The following is a 20,780-nucleotide window of genomic DNA, read 5'->3' as shown; positions in this document are numbered from 1 at the left end:
GGCTGCAGACCCAGGCACTGGTTATAGGTGGGCACACACAGCAGTAGTGTCAGGCAGGCTGCAGACCCAGGCACTGGTTATAGGTGGGCACACACAGCAGTAGTGTCAGGCAGGCTGCAGACCCATGTACTGCTTACAGGCGGGCACACACAGCAGTAGTGTCAGGCGGACTGCAGCAGACCCAGGCACTGGTTACAGGCGGGTACACACAGCACTAGTGTCAGGCGGGCTGCAGACCCGGGCACTGGTTATAGGCCGGTACACACAGCACTAGTGTCAGGAGGTCGGCAGACCCAGGCACTGGTTACAGACGGGCATACACAGCACTAGTGTCAGGCGGGCTGCAGACCCGGGCACTGGTTATAGGCGGGTACACACAGCACTAGTGTCAGGAGGGCGGCAGACCCAGGCACTGGTTACAGGCGGGTACACACAGCACTAGTGTCAGGCGGGCTGCAGACCCGGGCACTGGTTACAGGCAGGCACACACAGCAGTAGTGTCAGGAGGGCTGCAGTCCCGGGCACTGGTTACAGGCGGGCACACACAGCAGTAGTGTCAGGAGGGCTGCAGACCCGGGCACTGGTTACAGGCGGGCACACACAGCACTAGTGTCAGGCGGGCTGCAGACCCGGGCACTGGTTACAGGTGGGCACACACAGCACTAGTGTCAGGCGGGCTGCAGACCCGGGCACTGGTTACAGGCGGGTACACACAGCACTAGTGTCAGGCGGGCTGCAGACCCAGGCACTGGTTACAGGCGGGTACACACAGCACTAGTGTCAGGCGGGCTGCAGACCCGGGCACTGGTTACAGGTGGGCACACACAGCACTAGTGTCAGGCGGGCTGCAGACCCGGGCACTGGTTACAGGCGGGTACACACAGCACTAGTGTCAGGCGGGCTGCAGACCCAGGCACTGGTTACAGGCGGGTACACACAGCACTAGTGTCAGGCGGGCTGCAGACCCGGGCACTGGTTACAGGCGGGTACACACAGCACTAGTGTCAGGCGGGCTGCAGACCCGGGCACTGGTTACAGGCGGGTACACACAGCACTAGTGTCAGGAGGGCTGCAGACCCGGGCACTGGTTACAGGCGGGTACACACAGCACTAGTGTCAGGCGGGCTGCAGACCCGGGCACTGGTTACAGGTGGGTACACACAGCACTAGTGTCAGGAAGGCTGCAGACCCGGGCACTGGTTACAGGTGGGCACACACAGCACTAGTGTCAGGAGGGCTGCAGACCCGGGCACTGGTTACAGGCGGGTACACACAGCACTAGTGTCAGGCGGGCTGCAGACCCGGGCACTGGTTACAGGCGGGTACACACAGCACTAGTGTCAGGCGGGCTGCAGACCCGGGCACTGGTTACAGGCGGGTACACACAGCACTAGTGTCAGGCGGGCTGCAGACCCAGGCACTGGTTACAGGCAGGCACACACAGCAGTAGTGTCAGGAGGGCTGCAGACCCAGGCACTGGTTACAGGCGGGTACACACAGCACTAGTGTCAGGCGGGCTGCAGACCCGGGCACTGGTTACAGGCGGGTACACACAGCACTAGTGTCAGGCGGGCTGCAGACCCGGGCACTGGTTATAGGCGGGTACACACAGCACTAGTGTCAGGAAGGCTGCAGACCCGGGCACTGGTTACAGGCGGGTACACACAGCACTAGTGTCAGGCGGGCTGCAGACCTGGGCACTGGTTACAGGCGGGTACACACAGCACTAGTGTCAGGAGGGCTGCAGACCCGGGCACTGGTTACAGGTGGGCACACACAGCACTAGTGTCAGGCGGGCTGCAGACCCGGGCACTGGTTACAGGCGGGTACACACAGCACTAGTGTCAGGCGGGCTGCAGACCCAGGCACTGGTTACAGGCGGGCACACACAGCACTAGTGTCAGGCGGGCTGCAGACCCGGGCACTGGTTACAGGCGGGTACACACAGCACTAGTGTCAGGCGGGCTGCAGACCCAGGCACTGGTTACAGGCGGGTACACACAGCACTAGTGTCAGGCGGGCTGCAGACCCGGGCACTGGTTACAGGCGGGTACACACAGCACTAGTGTCAGGCGGGCTGCAGACCCGGGCACTGGTTACAGGCGGGTACACACAGCACTAGTGTCAGGAGGGCTGCAGACCCGGGCACTGGTTACAGGTGGGCACACACAGCAGGCTTGTTACAAGCAGAAGGACTAGAGACAGGCACAGTGTCTGTGCTGTCGCTCAGCGGCACTTGGCACAGGACGGGGTGGGCAGCTTTATGCTGTCTTTGCAGCTCCCCGGTCCTGGCAATACCTTCACTCACCCACCTGGGGAAGTCTGACCTCCCTCTGGACTGGGCTCCACCATCCTTGTCCCGCACACCCAGTGCACCGTGACCTCCCCCTGCCCGGGGCTGCGTCCCCCTGCTCTGTTGTCCTTGCAGTCCTTGCATTCCAGACGTCTCGCTGTTTCCATAGCCCAGAGATAATATTCATGGCTAGCAGACATTTGCGTCAGTGTCAGATACGTCTCAATGCCACCGTGCCCAGGCAGAGGCCAGCAGGGAGGGCACAGCGAGCAGCACTGGCCGTGCAGACAGACGCTCACGGCTGAGACCCCTGCATGTGCCAGAGCCATGTGGCTGCTGCACCTGTTGCTGGCCCTGCTGGCTCCGGTCACTGCTGCAGGCTGCCAGGGCGCTGAGCTCGACAGGCAGCTCATCCTGGCCAAGCTCCGGGCCCAGGTCCTGGAGTATCTGAGTCCCAGCAGCCCCAGGAGCAGGGCCCAGCAGGAGCGCAGGGGGATGCACAGGAGGCACATCCCAGGGACTCCAGCCCTCCGAGGCCAGGAGCTAGAGGACACCTCCCAGGTGATACTTTTCCCCACCACAGGTGAGAGGGGGTGGGGGGGTCAGACTGGACTGAACAGGGAGAGCAGGGGACTTAGACTGGCAGGGACAGGGGCAGTAGGGCGAGACGGGGGATCAGGCTGGGCAGGGAGGGGGCAGGGGGGTCGGGGGCAGGGGGGCTCAGGCTGGGCAGGGAGGGGGCAGGGGGGGATCAGGCTGCGCAGGACGGAGGCAGGACGCAGGTGGGGAGATGGGGGCAGGGGGGACGGGGGCAGGGGGGATCAGGCTGCACAGGGAGGGGGCAGGGGGGACGGGGGCAGGGGGCTCAGGCTGGGCAGGGACGGGGGCAGGGGGATCAGGCTGCGCAGGACGGAGGCAGGACGCAGGTGGGGAGATGGGGGCAGGGGGGACGGGGGCAGGGGGGCTCAGGCTGCTCAGGGAGGGGGCAGGGCGGCTCAGGCTGGGCAGGGACGGGGCCTGTGGGCTCTGACTGCGCAGGACGGAGGCAGGACGCAGGTGGGGAGATGGGGGCAGGGGGGACGGGGGCAGGGGGGGCTCAGGCTGGGCAGGGAGGGGGCAGGGGGCTCAGGCTGGGCAGGGAGGGGGCAGGGGGGACGGGGGCAGGGGGATCAGGCTGGGCAGGGAGGGGGCAGGGGGGGCTCAGGCTGGGCAGGGAGGGGGCAGGGGGGTCGGGGGCAGGGGGGGATCAGGCTGCGCAGGATGGAGGCAGGACGCAGGCGGGGGGGACGGGGGCAGGGGGGACGGGGGCAGGGGGGGGATCAGGCTGGGCAGGGAGGGGGCAGGGGGGGGATCAGGCTGGGCAGGGAGGGGGCAGGGGGGCAGGGGGGGATCCGGCTGGGCAGGGAGGGGGAAGGGGGCGCAGGCTGGGCAGGGAGGGGGCAGGGGGGACGGGGGCAGGGGGATCAGGCTGGGCAGGGAGGGGGCAGGGGGGTCGGGGGCAGGGGGGGGTCAGGCTGCGCAGGGACGGGGGCAGGGGGGACGGGGGCAGGGGGGATCAGGCTGGGCAGGGAGGGGGCCGGGGGGTCGGGGGCCGGGGGGATCAGGCTGCGCAGGGAGGGGGCAGGGGGGTCGGGGGCAGGGGGGCTCAGGCTGGGCAGGGACGGGGGCAGGGGGATCAGGCTGCGCAGGACGGAGGCAGGACGCAGGTGGGGAGAGGGGGGCGGGGGGGACGGGGGCAGGGGGGGCTCAGGCTGGGCAGGGAGGGGGCAGGGGGCTCAGGCTGGGCAGGGAGGGGGCAGGGGGGACGGGGGCAGGGGGGACGGGGGCAGGGGGATCAGGCTGGGCAGGGAGGGGGCAGGGGGGGCTCAGGCTGGGCAGGGAGGGGGCAGGGGGGTCGGGGGCAGGGGGGGCTCAGGCTGCGCAGGATGGAGGCAGGACGCAGGCGGGGGGGACGGGGGCAGGGGGGACGGGGGCGGGGGGGGATCAGGCTGGGCAGGGCGGGGGCAGGGGGGGATCTGGCTGGGCTGGGTGGGGGCAGGGGGGTCGGGGGCAGGGGGGCTCAGGCTGGGCAGGGAGGGGGCAGGGGGCTCAGGCTGGGCAGGGAGGGGGCAGGGGGGTCGGGGGCAGGGGGAGCAGGCTGGGCAGGGAGGGGGCAGGGGGGTCGGGGGCAGGGGGGATCAGGCTGCGCAGAGACGGGGGCAGGGGGGTCGGGGGCAGGGGGGGATCAGGCTGGGCAGGGAGGGGGCAGGGGGGTCGGGGGCAGGGGGGGATCAGGCTGGGCAGGGAGGGGGCAGGGGGGTCGGGGGCAGGGGGATCAGGCTGGGGAGGGAGGGGGCAGGGGGATCAGGCTGTGCAGGACGGAGGCAGGACGCAGGCGGGGGGGACGGGGGCAGGGGGGACAGGGGCAGGGGGGGGATCAGGCTGGGCAGGGAGGGGGCAGGGGGATCAGGCTGGGCAGGATGGGGGCAGGGGGGGCTCAGGCTGTACAGGACGGGGGCAAGGGGGGCTCAGGCTGTACAGGACGGGGGCGGTGGGGCTATGGGGAGAGCCGTCCTGACCCAGAGCCCCTGCTAGTCGAGCCCTGAGCTCCTCAGGATCCCCCGTTGTGCTGTGCTGTGACATGGCTGACAGGGGTGCAGTTGAGACCCCAGATGAATTTGTGACTGAGGGTGAATTTGAACCGAGGGCACCCGACAGCCAGGAGGTGTGTGGGGGGGTACTGTACCTGTGGGAGGAGGGGTTAAGACCCCATGAGGCTCCCCATGAGGTCAGGAGAGCTGGGGGTTCTCCCTCCCCCCCCCCGCCCGGCAAGCCAGAGCTGCTTACTAAGCTGCTTACTAAGGGGGGATCGCAGCACTGAGGGAGGTGGTGGCAGGATAGGGCCACCCCCCCCCCTTGCGATGGAGAGGCTGCTTTGCATGGGGCAGGAAGCTGGAGCTGGTGGGGCTCGATCAGAGCTGGAGAGGCTGGGGGAAGAGGTTGGAGCGGAGCTTGGAGGGTCTGTGTCAGAGATGGGGGGAGTAAGGGGGTTGGAGTGGAGCTGGGGGGAACCAAGGCAGGGAGCTGGCTGGGGGAGGGCTTGTGGAGGCCTGACCGGGCTGGAGGTGGGTCTGGGAAGTGGGGGGCAGCAGAGGAGCTAAAAGGACCTGGAGGGGTGAGTGGGTCAGGGCTGAGGCAGCTGAGGGCCGGATGGAAGGAGTAGGGGAGAGCTGGATCAGAGGGGGTAGGGGAGATCCCGGGGCTGGATTGAAGGAGGGGGCGGAGGAGAGCCGGGGGCTGGATCAGAGGAGGAGGGTGGGGGAGAGCTGGAGAGCTGATTTGGAGGGGGTGGGGGCAGCTGGGAGCCTTGATCAAAGGAGGAGTGGGGGAGACCTGGGGGGGCTGGATTGAAGGAGGGGTGAGGGAGATCCAGGAGCTGGATTGGAGGGGGTGAGGGAGAGCGGGGGGGGGGGCTGGATCGGAGGAGGGGGCTGGGGGAGAGCAGGGGGGGCTGGATCGGAGGAGGGGATGGGGGAGAGCTGGATTAGAGGAGTGGGGTGGGGGAGATCCGGGGGCTGGATCAGCACTGGGCCTGAGGAGCAGAGGGAAGTGACTCAGCCAGGCGGGCACCCGGGTGGGGTTTGCTGCGGTTAGCCCTGTGGCTCTGGGCCTGCCTGTCTGGGTGCTGGGTCTCTGGGCGCGGGCTCAGGCAGGGATGGATACGGGTGGGTGTAACGATGCAGTTCTGGCGGGACCCAACTGAGAGCGCCAGTTCAGGACAAATTGCTTAAACAGGGCAGTTACAGCCCTAGGCTGGGGTTTTTCCACCTCTGAGGCAAACCAAACCAGCCAGACCAAGCGGAGTTTGGTTTCACCACACTGCGTAACCACAAGTCACACAAGCAATTCCCTTAGACACTCCAGTCTCCCAGTAGCACCACCAGTGCCACTCGTCCTGGGGACGAACAGTTATGAAAACCAAAACCCCAGTAAAAGAAAAAAGTTCTCTCGATCCCAAAGGACCAAGCCCCAGACGCAGGTCAATACACAAATCAGATCTTACCCACAAATCACGCTGGTGCCAATCCTTTAGAATCTAAAATCTAAAGGTTTATTCATAAAAGGAAAAAGAGCTGAGAGCTAGAATTGGTTACATGGAATCAATTCCATCCAGTGATGGCAAAGTTCTTGGTTCAGGCTTGTAGCAGCTAAGCCTCTAGAACATCCCCAGTTGGGATGGGTCATCAGTGTGTTTGTAGCAAAGTCCCTCCAGACGTAAGAAGCAGGACGGAAGACAAGATGGAGATGAGGCATCAGCCTTTTATAGTCTTTTCCAGGTGTAAGAACCATTTTGTTCTTACTGTGGAAAATTACAGCAAAATGGAGTCTGGAGTCAAATGGGCAGGTCCCTGCATTTTGCTGAGTCACAAGGCATATCTGCCTCCTTTCAATGGGTCAATTGTGTAGCTGAGGGTCCTTAATGGGCCATCAAGCAGGCTAGGCAGAGCTAACACCAGCTTGTCTGGGGTGTCACCCAGCAGCACAGCATAAGTTTGAAATACAGACAGTTTAGAGCCAATACTCATAACTTCAACTACAAAATGATACACAGACATACAGACAGCATCATCCTAACCAGCAACCCCTAACCTGGTCTTAGACACCTTATATGACCCCCTTTACATAAGATTTGGTGCCACTACAGGACCTTGGTTGCAACCATGTTCTATATGGTTCCAGAGCAGGGGTGAGCTGGGGGCTGGATTGAAGGGGGTGGGGGAGAGCCGGGGGCTGGATTGAAGATGGGAGTGGGGGAGATCCGGGGGCTGGATCGGAGGAGGGGGGTGGGGGGAGCTAGGGGCTGGATCAGCACTGGGCCCAGGGAGCAGGGGGAAGTGACTCAGCCAGGCGGGCACCCGGGTGGGGTTTGCTGTGGTTAGCCCTGTGGCTCGGGGCCCGCCCATCCGGGTGGTGGTTCTCTGGGCATGTGTTCGGGCAGGGCTGGATACAGGCAGGGGGCAAGGGGGTGGGGGAAGGCAAGGCCAGTGCAGTGGTGGGGCCGGAGTCTCTAGGGCAGTCTCCCCTCTGTCCCATGGCCAGTGTCCTGGAGTGCACGGCCCCACCGCTCAGAGCTGCTTTTGGAAACCAGGCCATGCCTGTAAGCCCCCTCCTCCAATCCAGCCCCCGGATCTCCCCCAGCCCCCTCCTCCGATCCAGCCCCCGGATCTCCCTGTCCCCCTTCAGCCCCAGACTCAGTGGGTGTGACCCCGGCCCCGGCCCCGAGCAAGCCCTGTCCCAGGCCACGCTGCAGAGGGGGCACCGTCCGGAAAGGTGTCTGGCCCCTGCCCCAGGCTCCACAGGAGCCCGAGTCACACCGAGCCGGGCAGTTGCTCCTGTCTGACACGAGGTGTCAGGACCTTCTTGTTCTGCAGGCGCCTCCCCGGCACCGGCTGGGACGGGGCGTCCGGCTCTGGGGGAATGTGAGACGCTTGGCACAGGGTGTAACTGAGACTGGTGCCTCGAGCTGCCAGAGGCCGAACGGGCCAGGTAGCAAAGCTCCCCCCCAAACACTCCCCCCGCCCCGCTGATGCCCCACAGGCCCCGTCTAGCCCAGCCTAGGTTCCCCCCATTCTGCCAGTACCGCTCAGTCCTGACCCCCAGCCCCCTGAGGTCCCACCGAGTCCCTCCTGAACCCAGTGGTTCATGCTGAAGACCCAAACTCCTGACCTGCCGTTCTGAAGTCTGACTTGATGCAGCCAAGAGCCCTGGCCCCTGGTTCCCGCCATCCTGTACGGGGCGCTGGGCAGGCCCAGGCCTGGGGGCTCCCGGCTGCTCTGCTGACCCTTGCTGCCCGTTTGCAGATGTGCCATGTGAGCCACCCCAGCCAGACGGGCTCCCAGAGGACGAGAGCGTTTTCACCTACCTCTTCCAGCCTTCACCTCACACCCTGAGCCGCGTGGTGACGTCCACCCAGCTCTGGTTCCACACAGGCCCGGTCCTCGTGCCCCCCGGCTCATCAGCTGCTGCCAACCGCTCTGTGGGGGGGGCAGACGTGCTGATCCTCTCGGGGCAGGGCCGGGTCACCGTGGCAGCCACTGTGGTGCAGGCAGCCGAGCAGTGGACGGTCTTTCACTTCGCTGCGCCCTTCCTGCGCTACGTCTCCCAGAAGCTCTTTGTGCTGCTCGTGCGCTGCCCGGGCTGCCCCTGCACGGCCGACGCAGACAAGATGCCCTTCCTCATGGCCACCACCAAGCCCAAAGGGCCGGACAGAGCCCGCCGCTCCTCCGTGCCCTGGTCCCCGGCTGCCCTCAACCTGCTGCAGCGCCCGTCAGAAGACGCCGCAGCCCATGCTGACTGCCACCGGGCCGCCCTCAACATCTCCTTCGAGGAGCTGGGCTGGGACAAGTGGATCGTGCACCCTAGCAGCTTCGTCTTCCACTACTGCCACGGCAGCTGCTCCGACGCCCACACCCTGAGCCACGCGCTGGGCTTCCGGCTGTGCTGTGCAGCCCTGCCCAGCACCATGCGCTCCCTGCGCGTGCGCACCACCTCCGACGGCGGCTACTCCTTCAAGTACGAGACCGTGCCCAACATCCTCACCCAGGACTGCGCCTGCATCTAGGGCCGCCGGGCACCACGCAGCCCTGCGCTGGGCTCTGCCGAGCCGGCCCGACTCCCCCGGAGCTCCCCGCGACGGGGTGGGACTGGGGGGGGGGGGCTGTTTTCCTGCCATGCGGGGTGGCAGGGGGGGCCATCCCCGCATTGGGATGACCCAGCACGATGGAGCCGGGCTCCCTCAACCAGGGCTAGCAGGTCATTCTGACTGGATCCCACCTCCAGGGGTGCGGGGGGGTGGGGGGTCATTGCACTCAGCAAACCCAGCGGGCTCACACCTAGGGTGACCAGATGTCCCGAGTTTGGGGCCTTTTTCTTATATAGGCTCCTATTACCCCCACCCCGTCCCGATTTTTCACACTTGTTGGCTGGTGACCCTGCTCGCCCCCCGCCCCCCCAAGGATCTGCCCCTCCCAGAGCAGACAAGGGGCTTGCGAGCCAGGAGTTCAGAGCCTCCCGACAGCCCCGGGCGGGCGGCAGCCCCTGAGTCACCTGGGCGGGGCAAAGGGAAGTGGTTCAACTCGCCAAACCTGCTCCAGGGTCAGTCCCTGCAGCTGCACCACTGAGACCCCCCTTGCTCCCCGCCGCCCAGCCAGCTCCCTCAACCCCCCCCCCCCCCCCCGGAGCCCAGGCTGCTCCCTCAGCCTCCCCGCCCCGCCAAGCCCAGGCTGCTCCTTCAAACCCCCCACACTGAGCTCAGGCTGCTCCCTCAACCCCCCCCCGCCCAGCCAGCTCCCTCAACCCCCCCCCCAGCCCACCGAGCCCAGGCTGCTCCCTCACCCCCCCCAGCCCAGGCTGCTCCTTCAACCCCCCCCCGCCCCCCAGCCCAGGCTGCTCCCTCAGCCTCCCCGCCCCGCCAAGCCCAGGCTGCTCCTTCAACCCAACACTGAGCCCAGGCTGCTCCCTCAACCCCCCCCCAGCCCAGGCTGCTCCTTCAAACCCCCCCCACCGAGCCCAGGCTGCTCCCTCAACCCCCCCCCCCACCCAGCCAAGCCCAGGCTGCTCCCTCAACCCCCCCCGCCCAGCCAGCTCCCTCACCCCCCCCAGCCCACTGAGCCCAGGCTGCTCCCTCACCCCCCCCCACCGAGCCCAGGCTGCTCCCTCAACCCCCCCCCGCCCAGCCAGCTCCCTCAACCCCCCCCCCAGCCCACCGAGCCCAGGCTGCTCCCTCACCCCCCCCACCGAGCCCAGGCTGCTCCCTCAACCCCCCCCAGCCCAGCCAAGCCCAGGCTGCTCCCTCACCCCCCCCCGCCCAGCCAGCTCCCTCACCCCCCCCCAGCCCACCGAGCCCAGGCTGCTCCCTCAACCCCCCCCACCCAGCCAAGCCCAGGCTGCTCCCTCAGTGCCCTTGGCAGAGGGCCCTTCATTACCCCAATACCCTGCCAAGCTTCTCCCCCTCGGTCCCCCCCGCCCCGCCCCACGGCTGAGGCCTGAGCAGGGAGGGGGTTGGCAGAGCCAGAGCCGGGGGAGGGAGGCGCTGAGCCCAGCAGGATATTGCTCAGCCTGACGAACGCTGTAGTGCGGTGTCCGGCCATGGGGAGCAGGAAGGGAGCTTCCCGCCCCCAGGAAATCACAAGGCCGGGGCCAAGGGAACGGAGCCGAAGCCGAGCCTCTGCAGGCCGCTCCTCAGATGGGCCCGGGCTGCTCCCCAGGGCAGCACTGGTCCCCCTCAGCGTGTGGGGCCGCTCCAGCTCCTGCACCGGCTGACAGTGAGGGGAATAGTCTCCCCGTGCAACCCCTGGGAAAGCAGGAGCAAGTGCTAGGCCTGGCTCAGAGGGGGCAGCTGCTCTGCCTGGCCTGACCGGCTGGGACGGGGGCAGAGTGCAGGGGCTGGGACATGCAGCCTCCAGCTGCACCAGCAAGCCAAGGACTAGGGGGCACGCGGCCGGGGGGCGCGGTTAGTAGCTATAACGGTGGCTTTCTCACAGGGTAAATTAAATAAATCCTTGTTTCAAGGGAGAGGAAATGCAAATTCTGATCACATGCAACCCTAAAATTCCCAGGGTGTAACTGGCAGGATTTGAACTCCGCCATCAGAGCTCCAGCGCAGACCAGGAGCACGGGAGCACCTGGGGACCAGCCCTGCATACGCACTTCGCCAGCGGGTCACAGCTCTTTGCCAGCTCGCAGTAGGAGGTCAGCGATGAGAGACCAGGTTCTCTGGATCTGGGAGGGCTCCGCAGGGGTCACAGCTGTAGTGGTCAAACAGAGCGATTTGGCCACGCTGTCCGTCAGGCTGGATGTGCCAAGTGACAGAGATGGGTTTGCCATAATCAAGAGCCGTGTTGTAGTCAGAATTAGGCCAGAAGTGGCCGTGTGCCCCATTTACCAGTACTGGGCTCCTGCTCCAGAGGGGGTGCACGGCCTCGCCTGGGAGGGAGCTGTGAGCACAGGAAAGATGAAACCAGAACTTCTGTCTCCTGGTTCCCAACTCACTGCACCTCCGCCGGCTGCATGGGGGGAGGTCTCTCACCAGCCGATCAGCGCCTGACATGATGGCACAAAGCGGCCAAGCAGCCAGACGCAGCCCAAGGGCTGAACACTGGGCCCAGTCTGGCAGAGCGTGCAGGGGATGAGGGGTCACCAGAGCTGGCTGAACTAGGAGGTGCAGAAAACTGGCTTTCTGCTGTTGCTGTTCCCCTGCATTCCTGGGCACAGTTGCCTCTACCCGCCTGCTCCGGCGTTCACTGAGCAGTCACACAGCCCGTGCCCAGGGCCCCAAGACCCCCTTCCAGTGCCTCACCCAGCCCTTTTGGCCCAGACCTGCCCCAAGCCCCTCTGGGCTCTGAGACACTCAGCTCAATTCTGGAGCAAGCACGTGCGCCAGTAGAGCCCCAGGACAGGGAGGACTGGCTGCCCCGGGGGCAGGGCCTTTCTCCTCCCGGTGGCCCAGGTTCCCATCCGGCCTCAGGGCGGGCCAGGATTCACACTCTGCTCCGTCCTCAGCCCAGATACGGCCCGGGACAGCAAGGCTCTGTGATGAACACCAGCGAGCTGGATGAGGGCCCCCATGTGTCCTGGCTCTGTATTTTCTAATCTGGCAAACCATAGCTCAGCGGTCTCCCTGTGCGCACACAGTGCCTGGGGCAGGAGGAGGAGGAGGAGGGAAAACCACACGGGGAGTGAGAGATCCAGGGCCGCATTCTGCTTTTCTATGCAGTTCCCCCAGCCCACCCCCCTGAAGAACCAGCTGCAGGGCTCTGTACAAAACATCTCCAAGTTTTACTAAAATATAAAAACTTCATAATCGTTTGAGTAAAAAGCAAAGAGACAAAATAATCACGTGACCCAGGCTGAGATGATCAGACACACCCAGCATTCCCCAGCTGGTTCTGGACTGTCCGAAGGCAGGCAGGCCCTGCCACAGCACAGGAACCCGTGTTTGCCGCGCCATGCCCCAGGCAGGAAAGCAGATGCCTCCGGGATGCCTGAGTCTTGGAATGTAACCGAATCGCTTTGGCCCAGGCACCAGCCAGCCAGGTGCAAAGCTGCCGGCAGGGGAAGTGAAGGAGACAGGCTGGGTAGGGGCCCCTGCCACATTGGTCCCGCTGGCAGGGAGCCGGAGATGCCAGTCCCTCTTCCCCATGCAAATCAGACCCCAGGGCCTGGGCAGAGCCCCCAGCCTGGCAGTTCGTACCTACGTGTGCGACGTGGGGGGGCCTTGTGCCGCTGCCTCCACAAGCTGCTTTACAATCAGTGCGGGTCTTTGGCCCTTGGGGCTGAGTTTACAGCACAGCTGCCCCCTCAGCACGGCCCCTGCCCTCCCTCACCTCGTAGTGCCCTATTCTCCCCCCAGAGACCTGCTCAGCCTCTTGCTAATCTACAACCCCCTACACCAGCCAATCCAGAGAGCATGAGCATTAGGTGGGAACAGGCCCCCTGACAAAAACCCAGGGACCTGGGCTCTCCCACGCAGAGACTGGCCATTCCCACTTGCAGCTCAGCGGGGAACCAGCTCCCCTCCCCCCACAGGGAACGGCTGCCCCATATTTAAAGCTCGGTGCGACCCAGTCTGCCTGCAACTCTGGGTAGACGTGTCCACTGGCTTGGCTCCCCCAGGCCGGTTGCAGCCACGAGATCGAGAAGATGTCAGACCCAGCTCGGAGGAAGGACCTCAAGGGAATGGTGTGCATAAGCCCAGCCCCGCTGGATCCCATGGGATTCCCACTCGGCGACAGCTCCCTGCCACCGTGAGAAAGCCTCCATGCGACTGCACACAAGCCCTTTCCCACGACAGTGCAGCATCCCTCACTGCTGAGTGGGGGGGGGGGGGGGGCTGGGGCTGGCTGAAGGTCCCAGTGGGGAGGGCCGCAGGTGTTTGGGGCTGGGGATGTGCACTGAGAAGTTTATAAAAAGTACAAAAATACAAGATTCCCTTTTCTAAAAAAGTGAGACAAGTGAAGGAATGTTCCTCCCCCAAGTCACTTTCCCATGCCAGCCTGCCCTGCTGGAGCCTCACAGGAGGCAGAGGGCTTCCCAGCCCAGCCCTCCTCCCTCCTCGGAAGCGCAGCCCCCAACCCTGTGTGGTCCGGTCTCTTCCCCCCCCCCTCCCCCCCGTTTCCCCAGCACAGGCTGTCCAGGTTCCAGTGGTCTCCTCAGGAGCATATTGCCAGTCCCAGCCATTCCGTCGCCATCTCTGCAGCTGCCCCGAGGGGCCCAGCCTCTCACAATCCTGTGGGGAGGAGAACACGCACGTTAAGGTCCTGCTGCAGCACCCGCAGAGGAGTCTGAGAGAGCCCCGTGGTTGGGGACACAGGTGTGGGCAGGCTAGCGCCTGGGAGACAGCTGGGGGCATGGCCCAGGCCTTGCTCACCTGTGGTTCTCTCGCAAGCAGATCCTTCATTTTCGTGGGCCAAGTTGAGGCGGTTCTGCTCGGCAGCGAGACCGTTGGCCTCAGGGCTGCTGCTGCGCGAGGGGCTGGCCGTCTCCAGTGTGGGGTTCAGCTGGAAGGCCATCTCCAGGTGCTCCTGGGCCATGCGGAGGTGCTTGTGCAGCCGGTCCAGCTCGTGCTCGCGGGAGCGCTCGGCCGGAGAGCTGGCCAGGTTCTCGCTGTAGTCCAGCTTCCCGTTGGCCAGTTGGCCCTTGGGGGGCTCTTTCTTCAGCGAGTGGTAGGTGGGAGGCGCGCTGGGGGCCTTCTTGGCATAGTGCGGCCCAGGGTGGCTGTCGTGGGGGCTCGGGCTGTCGCTGCCCTGGTGCAGCAAGTCCCGGATGCGGCCGACCCCCAGGTGACAGAGCTCGAGGAGGTTGAGGAAGAGGCAGAGCCCACTGACCGCGTACATGATGAGCAGGAAGATGGTCTTCTCGGTGGGCCGGGAGACAAAGCAGTCGACGATGTGCGGGCAGGGGCTGCGGCTGCACACGTAGGAGGGGCTCACCTCAAAGTGGTACAGCACGTACTGCCCGAAGAGGAAGGCCACCTCCAGCACCGAGCGGCACAACAGCTGCAGCACGTAGGCCTTCATCAGCCCGTCCTGGCGGATCCGCCGGCGCCCATCATGTTTCTCGCCCCCCTCCCCGCCCTTGCCCTTCTCCTTCTCCACCTCGATCTCCTCAAAGATCATGGGATCCTCCTCGTTATCCTCCTCTGCCTCCTCGTAGTCCCGCCCGGCGCCCCGCCGCACTACGGGCATGCGCACCCGCGGGCCCCCGCTTCCCCGCCGGCGGCCCTCTGGCCCGCGGGCAAGGCGGTGCATGGCGAAGCCCAGGTACATGACGGAGGGCGTGGCCACCATGATGATCTGGAAGATCCAGAAGCGGACATGGGAGAGGGGTGCGAAGGCATCGTAGCAGACGTTCTCGCAGCCCGGCTGCTGCGTGTTACACACAAACTTGCTCTGCTCATCATAGTAAATGGACTCCCCACCCACGGCAGTCAGCACGATGCGGAAGATGATGAGGACAGTGAGCCAGACCTTGCCCACAAAGGTTGAGTGGTTGTTGATCTCCTCCAGGAGCCGGGTCAGGAAACTCCAGCTCATCCTGGCCCAGACGATGGCTCAGACCCTACAGGAGGCAAGGGGAGGGGACAGCCGATAAACCTCAGAGTGAACGCAGCCCACTAGCCCCAGCTGAGCCCCCGAACCGCCAGACCCCACAGCACTCACCGCCAAGAGGGGACGCCCCCCCAGGGCAGCAGGGCTCCAGCCAGAGCACAGCACCATGGGATAGCACAGGAGGCAGAGAGGCCTGTTCCTGGGCGGGTCATTGTGCCATTCCCCCAGGCTGTGTCCCTCCTCCACTGGCTGCAGCCCCCGTCCACCCAAAGGGTTCCAGGCACCTTACAGAGGGGGAGGGAGCCAACGGCTCAAACACTGGGTGCATCTCCCTTTCCCACATGCCTATTCAGTATGACCCCTCCAGCAGCATCCCCCCAGCACATCCACCATGGAAAGGCTGGCTCCCCCACTGGACATCCTCCCCCCCACCCCCAAACACAGGCTACAAGCCCCTCCCCCTGGCACCCCTGCCTACCCCCCTTCACCCTCCATGCACAGGCCCACAGGGACCAAACACCCTGTTTGCCAGGAGCGTGTGCTGAACCAGGCTCCTCGGGGGCAGGCAGATAGGTGCGCACACATGCTCCCGCCCCCAGACGTGCTCTTGGCTACTGGAAGCCAAACTCCCCACAGGGCACAAATGCATCTACAAGACCGGACAGTCCAGCTCCTGCCCCCACCCCCACCCTCTCTTTCAGCAGGAGACTCTGGCAGGGGCCCAGCCCCAACCACCCACCAGGGGTTGGGTCAGCAGCTACCTGGCCCTACTTCAAACACGGTGCCACTCCAGAATCAATCCAGAGCCAATCCTGTGACATTCCCTGCTCCAGCCTGACCCAGACAGAGACCCTGCTCCCAGAAAGCACCTGCCATGCACGGTGGGAACATGGAGACCCCCCATCCAGACGCCTCCCAGCATAGCATACAGCCCCCCATACACTGCTCCTGCCCCCTCCCAGCTCCTGCACCCTGCTGGGGGAGAATGCAGAAAAGCGCCACAAAACTGACCTGAGGACTGGAGAAAATGGCTCACGGTGAGGGACGCATGGATCTCAACCTGTTTATTTTATCAAAACAAAGAGAAATGACTGGATTGCAGTGTATAAACACCTTGAGGGGGCACATTACAGCCTCCCTAATCCAGTGGAGAAAGGCGGGACAAGGACCAATGGCTGCCAGCTGAAGCCAGACAAATCCCAATGCGAAATTAGGCACAAATTAACAGCGAGGCTCATTAACCACGGGAATGGGCCAGAGATGGGTGGATTCTCCACCTCAACCTGGAGGCCTCTCTGGAAGGTGCATTAGTCAAACTCAGTTCAGTGGGCTCCATCCAGGGATCACTGGGGGAAGGTCTCTGGCCTGGGCTCCACAGGGGGAATCAGACTATATGATGTAATGGTATTTTGGGGCCTTACTCTCTGTGACTCTGGCAAAGGAGCAGGGCAGAGAAGCCTGGGGCAGAGGGGACGTGCACCCGAAGCACTGGGGAGGTGGGCGGCACATCGGCTCAGGGCAGGAGAGGAAATGGCTCAGGGAAATGGCACTGATATGAAATGTAGAGGAGGGACCAGCTGGGACAGGCAGCCAGACAGCATCCCTCCAGCATGATTCCTGTCCCAGGTGCTGCTCCTGTTTGTCCTTGTCACACGGACTCACGGGTCTTGGAGCAGTGCCACATCCTGGAATGAGGGCAGGTGCTTTGTGAAGGGAGCACCGCCCGGGTCTGGTGCTCACACACAATGAACACCTGGGGGGAGGAACCCTGCTCTGGCAGTGGAGACACCGCGGCCTGTCCCAGCACCGCCACGTGGCTGCAGGGCGAGAACTCAGGCCAGCCAGTGCCGCCCACTCCCAGCATCAGACCCACCAGGCCCGGACACCCCACAATCCCACATACAGCAGTGAGGAGGATTCACAGAGGAAAGAGTTGGCAGAGAGGCCGGTCAGTGGGGAGCAGGGCGCAGCTGCAGGGGGGAGTAGGTAGGAGGCCAAGGAATTGCAGGGGGTCCAGGAGAGGCGGCTGGCCCCAAAGGTCCTTTACAGAGGATAGGGGGACGCTCTGAGCAGGGGGAGGCCCTGGAGCTGCTTGTGGGGAGCCCCAGGAAGGGGAGGCTTTGTACGGGGTGGAGGAGACCCCCCCTCCCCTGGCTCTACTCACTCGGGTGCTCCACTCTGATGCAAAGCCAGACGCGTGGCAAGGCAGCCACAAGAGAGGGGCTGGGGAGAGCACGAGGCGAGGTTGGGGCATGGCTCTTCCACAGCACACACTGTAATCTCTGTGAAGCCTCCTCTCAGCGCCTGTTCACCTAGCCAAGGGCTCGTCTACATGGGCAGCTCCTCCAGTCGCAGGAGTGCTGTGCCCCCTTGCCAGCACTCCACTCCCCCAATACCAGTGTCTTAGGAAAGGCCCCTCACCCCAGAACAGTGTGCCCACGGGAGTCGCTCCAGCACCGCACCAGCAGTTTAAACCCACACCTTGGCTTATGCCCAGTAACTGTCCTGTGTAGACGCGCTAGGGCGCCAGCCCGGTGCCACCCAAGCACTGCGCGGTGCCTGCTGGCTCTCGGGGTGCTTCCCAGCCGGGGCTGGGACCGCGGGGTGCTGATGCTGCACTCGGGCCCTGCCACGGGTTAGCACCAAGCACTGCGGATACTTTAAAACCGTCCAACGGCCCCGGCTGGAGGGCGAACGCCAGGATGGGCAGCGTGGATGCTCTATGGGGCCCGTGGGGTGAGGCAGGCAGTGTGGGGCCCGTGGAGCGGGGCAGGCAGCGTGGAAGCTCTATGGGGGCCGTGGGGCGGGGCAGGCAGCGTGGGGGCCGTGGGGCGAGCTCTGTGGGGCCTGTGGGACACCCCCCCCAGCTGTTCCCACAGCCAGAGTTTCCAGCTTCACCCAAAGCCCCTTTTCCGGGCCGCTCCCGCCAACAGGGGCCGGCTCGGCTCGGCGCCACATAAACCTGAAACACCCCCCCACTCCCTGTCCCCTGCTCCCCCTCTGATTCCCCTGCCCCCCCCCCAGCCCCGTGCCCGGCTCCTGCCCCCCCCCCGAGCCCCGTGCCCGGCTCCTGACCCCCCCCCGACTCGTGCCTGGTCCCGCCCCCCACCCCCCGACTCCCCCAGTCCCCTGAGTCCCTGCCTGGCTCCGGAGTCCCCCGAGCCTCTCCCAGCCCCGAACCTCCCATCGCCTCCCCACCCCGGCCGAGCCCGCCCGAGCAGCAGCCCGGGGACGGCTGGGGAGTGGGGGGGGGCTCAGGCTGTCCCGGAACCCGCCCCCCCGCCAACTCCAACGCGAGAGCCAGACCCGGACCCCGCTCCCCCCGGGGCCCCCCGCGATCCGCCCCGCCCCCCCCGGGGCCCCCAGCCCCGCTCCCCCCGGGGCCCCCCGCGATCCGCCCCGCCCCGCTCCCCCGGGGCCCCCCGCGATCCGCCCGGCCCCACTCCCCGCTCACCAGGGCCGGACACGCTCCCGGCGGGACAAAGCGCCGCGCCTGGCTCCCGCCCGCCGAACAAAGCGTGGCCCGGCCGGCCCCAGCTGCCCCGCCCCACGCCCCCGCCCCCAGCCCCACGGGCCGGGCCCCGGCCGCGAACCAGATTAACCCACATGTTGCAATTTCCCGGGAACCAGCCTGGAGCCACCAGCTGCCGCCCCCGGGACCCTCCCCTCCCTGCTCCCAATCAACTACCGGGACCCCCCCTCTTCCTGCCCCCCTGTCAGCCCCGGGACCCTCCCCTCCCTGCCCCCAATCAACTACTGGGACCCCCCCTCTCCCTGCCCCCAATCACCACCGGGACACCCCCTCTCCCTGCCCCCCTGTCAGCCCCGGGATCCCCCTCCCTGACCCTGGGCCCCCCCCTCTCCCTGCCCCCCTGTCAGCCCCGGGATCCCCCTGACCCTGGGGCCCCCCTCTCCCTGCCCCCAATCACCACCGGGACACCCCCCCTCCCTGCCCCCCTGTCAGCCCCGGGATCCCCCTCCCTGACCCTGGGGCCCCCCTCTCCCTGCCCCCAATCACCACCGGGACACCCCCTCTCCCTGCCCCCCTGTCAGCCCCAGGATCCCCCCTTCCTGCCCCCAATCACCATCGGGAGACCCCTTCTCCCTGCCCCCACTTCCATCCCTGGGATACCTCTTTCCTGCTTCCTAGCACCCAGGACACCCCCCACGCCCCACAATCAACCACCGGGACACCCCCTCTCCCTGCTCCCCAGTCAACCTCCCCCAACCTACACCCTCCCTGTCCCCCAATCCAGACCCCGGGACATCTCCTCTCTGTGCCTCCAGCAGCCCCTGGGACACCCCCTCATTGCCCCCCATCCAGCCCCGTGACACCCCTTTTCCCTGCCCCCAATCAACCACTGGGATACCCCCTCCCTGCCCCCCCCATACAGTCCCCAGGACACCTCTCCCTGCCACTCATCAGCCCCTGAGACACCCCCTTCCTGCCCCCATCACCCTCCTGCGACTCCCCCTTCCTGCCCCCCCAGCACCCGGGACACCCCCTCTCCCTGCCCCTAATCAACCATCAGGACACCTCCTCTCTCTGCCCCTCCATCAGCCCCCAGGACACCCCCCTCCTGCCCTTCCCCAGCCCCCGGGACACCCCCTCCCTGCTCCCATCACCCCTCCAGGACACCTCATTCCTGCCTCCCATCATCCCCCAGGATACCCCTCTCCCTGCCCCCCCCATTAGGCCCCAGGACACCCCCCCTTTTGCCCTTCCCCAGCTCCTGGGACACCCCCTCCCTGCCCCCATCACTCCCCCAGAAACCTCCTACCCGCCCCCCAGCACCCGGGACACCCCCTCTCCCTGCCCCCCCACTCAACCACCAGGACACCCCCTTTCCTATACCCATCAAGCCCTGGGATGCCCCCTCACTGCCCCCATCAGCCCTTGCCCACTCCCGAGACACACCCTCCCTGCCCCCCCGCCACAGCCCCAGCCCAGCTCCCTTGTTTCAACCCCAGCAACAGCCATGCCCTTTGTCTCCTCCCCCCCGCCCCCCCCCCGCAGCTCACCCCCCTCCCCAGTCCCCCCCAGCTGCAGCCTCCTGCTTCCCTTCCTGCTCATCTCACTGGCACTGATGCCAGGGCCTGGGGCTGAGTGTGTAAGACCCACGCTGCCCCCCACCCAAAGCCCAGCTACAGCCCCCAAATCCCTCTGGACAACTTGCCTCTGGCCATGTGTCTACCAAGCTTTGCCAGCTGAGCTGGGAGCCCTGCCTGTCACCCGGACCAACTGCTCCCCCAGCTTGCTGTGGCCACCAGCTGCCTCTTGCCCTGTGAGCTGTGGGGGGCCGGGCCGAGCCTGGGCTTTGGGTCTGCGTCCAGGCGGCCCCTAGCACGGCAGGGCCTGGTCTGGTGGTGTCACGGGGCCCTGGGCACCATGGTAGTGCCAATGAGGAACGATAACACGAACACCATTGGCGTGAAGAGCTCCACACGCACTGGCAAAGCGTAAACGAGAGGTAGAACCCGTGGGTCTCTGCCAGGTCAGGGACACCACCTGGAGTGAGCGCGAGAACGTGTGTGTCAGCGTGTGCCTTTGGACTAGAGGTGTCTGGACTAGAGGTGTATTCTGAGTGTATCTGGTGGAGTGTATTTGTGCCTGGTTGTGCCTGGGGGTATGGTTTGTATGTTTGGGTTGCCATGGTTCCTGCGACGGCATGGTTGCAATAGCTAAGTGTGTATTTTAGGTGGGCGTGCAGCTTTGGTTGGGTTGTCTTAAGACGGTGTGTAATGCTGACGGGGAGATGTTCGTGTCATCAGGGGGTGTCTAGCAGCACCCGTTACTGCTGAGTCACTCGATGGCAGAAAAGGCAGCTCGGGGCCGGCATCCAGGGCAAACTGAGGCACTGGGGATTGGCAGGAAGTCCTGGGTAGCAGGGAAGGGGGTG

General features: G+C 65.5%; 2 protein-coding genes across 4 annotated transcripts; one reads left to right on the top strand and one right to left on the bottom strand.

Annotated features, from left to right (window-relative positions):
• The first annotated feature begins 2,554 nt into the window (after positions 1-2,554).
• Positions 2,555-9,494, top strand: INHA (inhibin subunit alpha). Its single transcript, XM_045032918.1, has 2 exons — positions 2,555-2,876; positions 8,134-9,494. The coding sequence occupies exons 1-2, from the start codon at positions 2,621-2,623 to the stop codon at positions 8,892-8,894; spliced, it is 1,017 nt and encodes a 338-aa protein (XP_044888853.1). The 5' UTR covers positions 2,555-2,620; the 3' UTR covers positions 8,895-9,494.
• Positions 9,495-12,090: 2,596 nt separating this feature from the next.
• Positions 12,091-18,507, bottom strand: LOC123378232 (gap junction gamma-1 protein-like). 3 transcript variants are annotated; one of them, XM_045031783.1, is made up of 4 exons: positions 18,487-18,507; positions 15,892-15,940; positions 13,701-14,890; positions 12,091-13,559 (listed from the first exon to the last, which is right to left on the bottom strand). In XM_045031783.1, the coding sequence occupies exons 3-4, from the start codon at positions 14,863-14,865 to the stop codon at positions 13,552-13,554; spliced, it is 1,173 nt and encodes a 390-aa protein (XP_044887718.1). In that variant the 5' UTR covers positions 14,866-14,890; positions 15,892-15,940; positions 18,487-18,507; the 3' UTR covers positions 12,091-13,551. The 3 variants fall into 3 exon arrangements, with proteins under 3 accessions (XP_044887718.1, XP_044887717.1, XP_044887715.1); XM_045031782.1 differs by lacking the exon at positions 18,487-18,507 and adding an exon at positions 18,335-18,413; XM_045031780.1 differs by lacking the exon at positions 18,487-18,507 and adding an exon at positions 17,045-17,597.
• Positions 18,508-20,780: the final 2,273 nt, after the last annotated feature.

The sequence above is a fragment of the Mauremys mutica genome, chromosome 10, assembly GCF_020497125.1.
Source record: "Mauremys mutica isolate MM-2020 ecotype Southern chromosome 10, ASM2049712v1, whole genome shotgun sequence".
Taxonomy (NCBI): domain Eukaryota; kingdom Metazoa; phylum Chordata; order Testudines; family Geoemydidae; genus Mauremys; species Mauremys mutica.
The sequence above is the reverse complement of the archived record's forward strand: the minus strand, read 5'-3'. Positions and strand labels throughout refer to the sequence as shown.

Coding starts and splice junctions, on each gene's coding strand:
- INHA (XM_045032918.1), top strand. CDS start 2,621: ATGTGGCTGCTGCACCTGTTGCTGGCCCTGCTGGCTCCGGTCACTGCT. Junction 2,877..8,133: donor GATACTTTTCCCCACCACAG/GTGAGAGGGGGT, acceptor GCCCGTTTGCAG/ATGTGCCATGTGAGCCACCC.
- LOC123378232 (XM_045031783.1), bottom strand. CDS start 14,865: ATGAGCTGGAGTTTCCTGACCCGGCTCCTGGAGGAGATCAACAACCAC.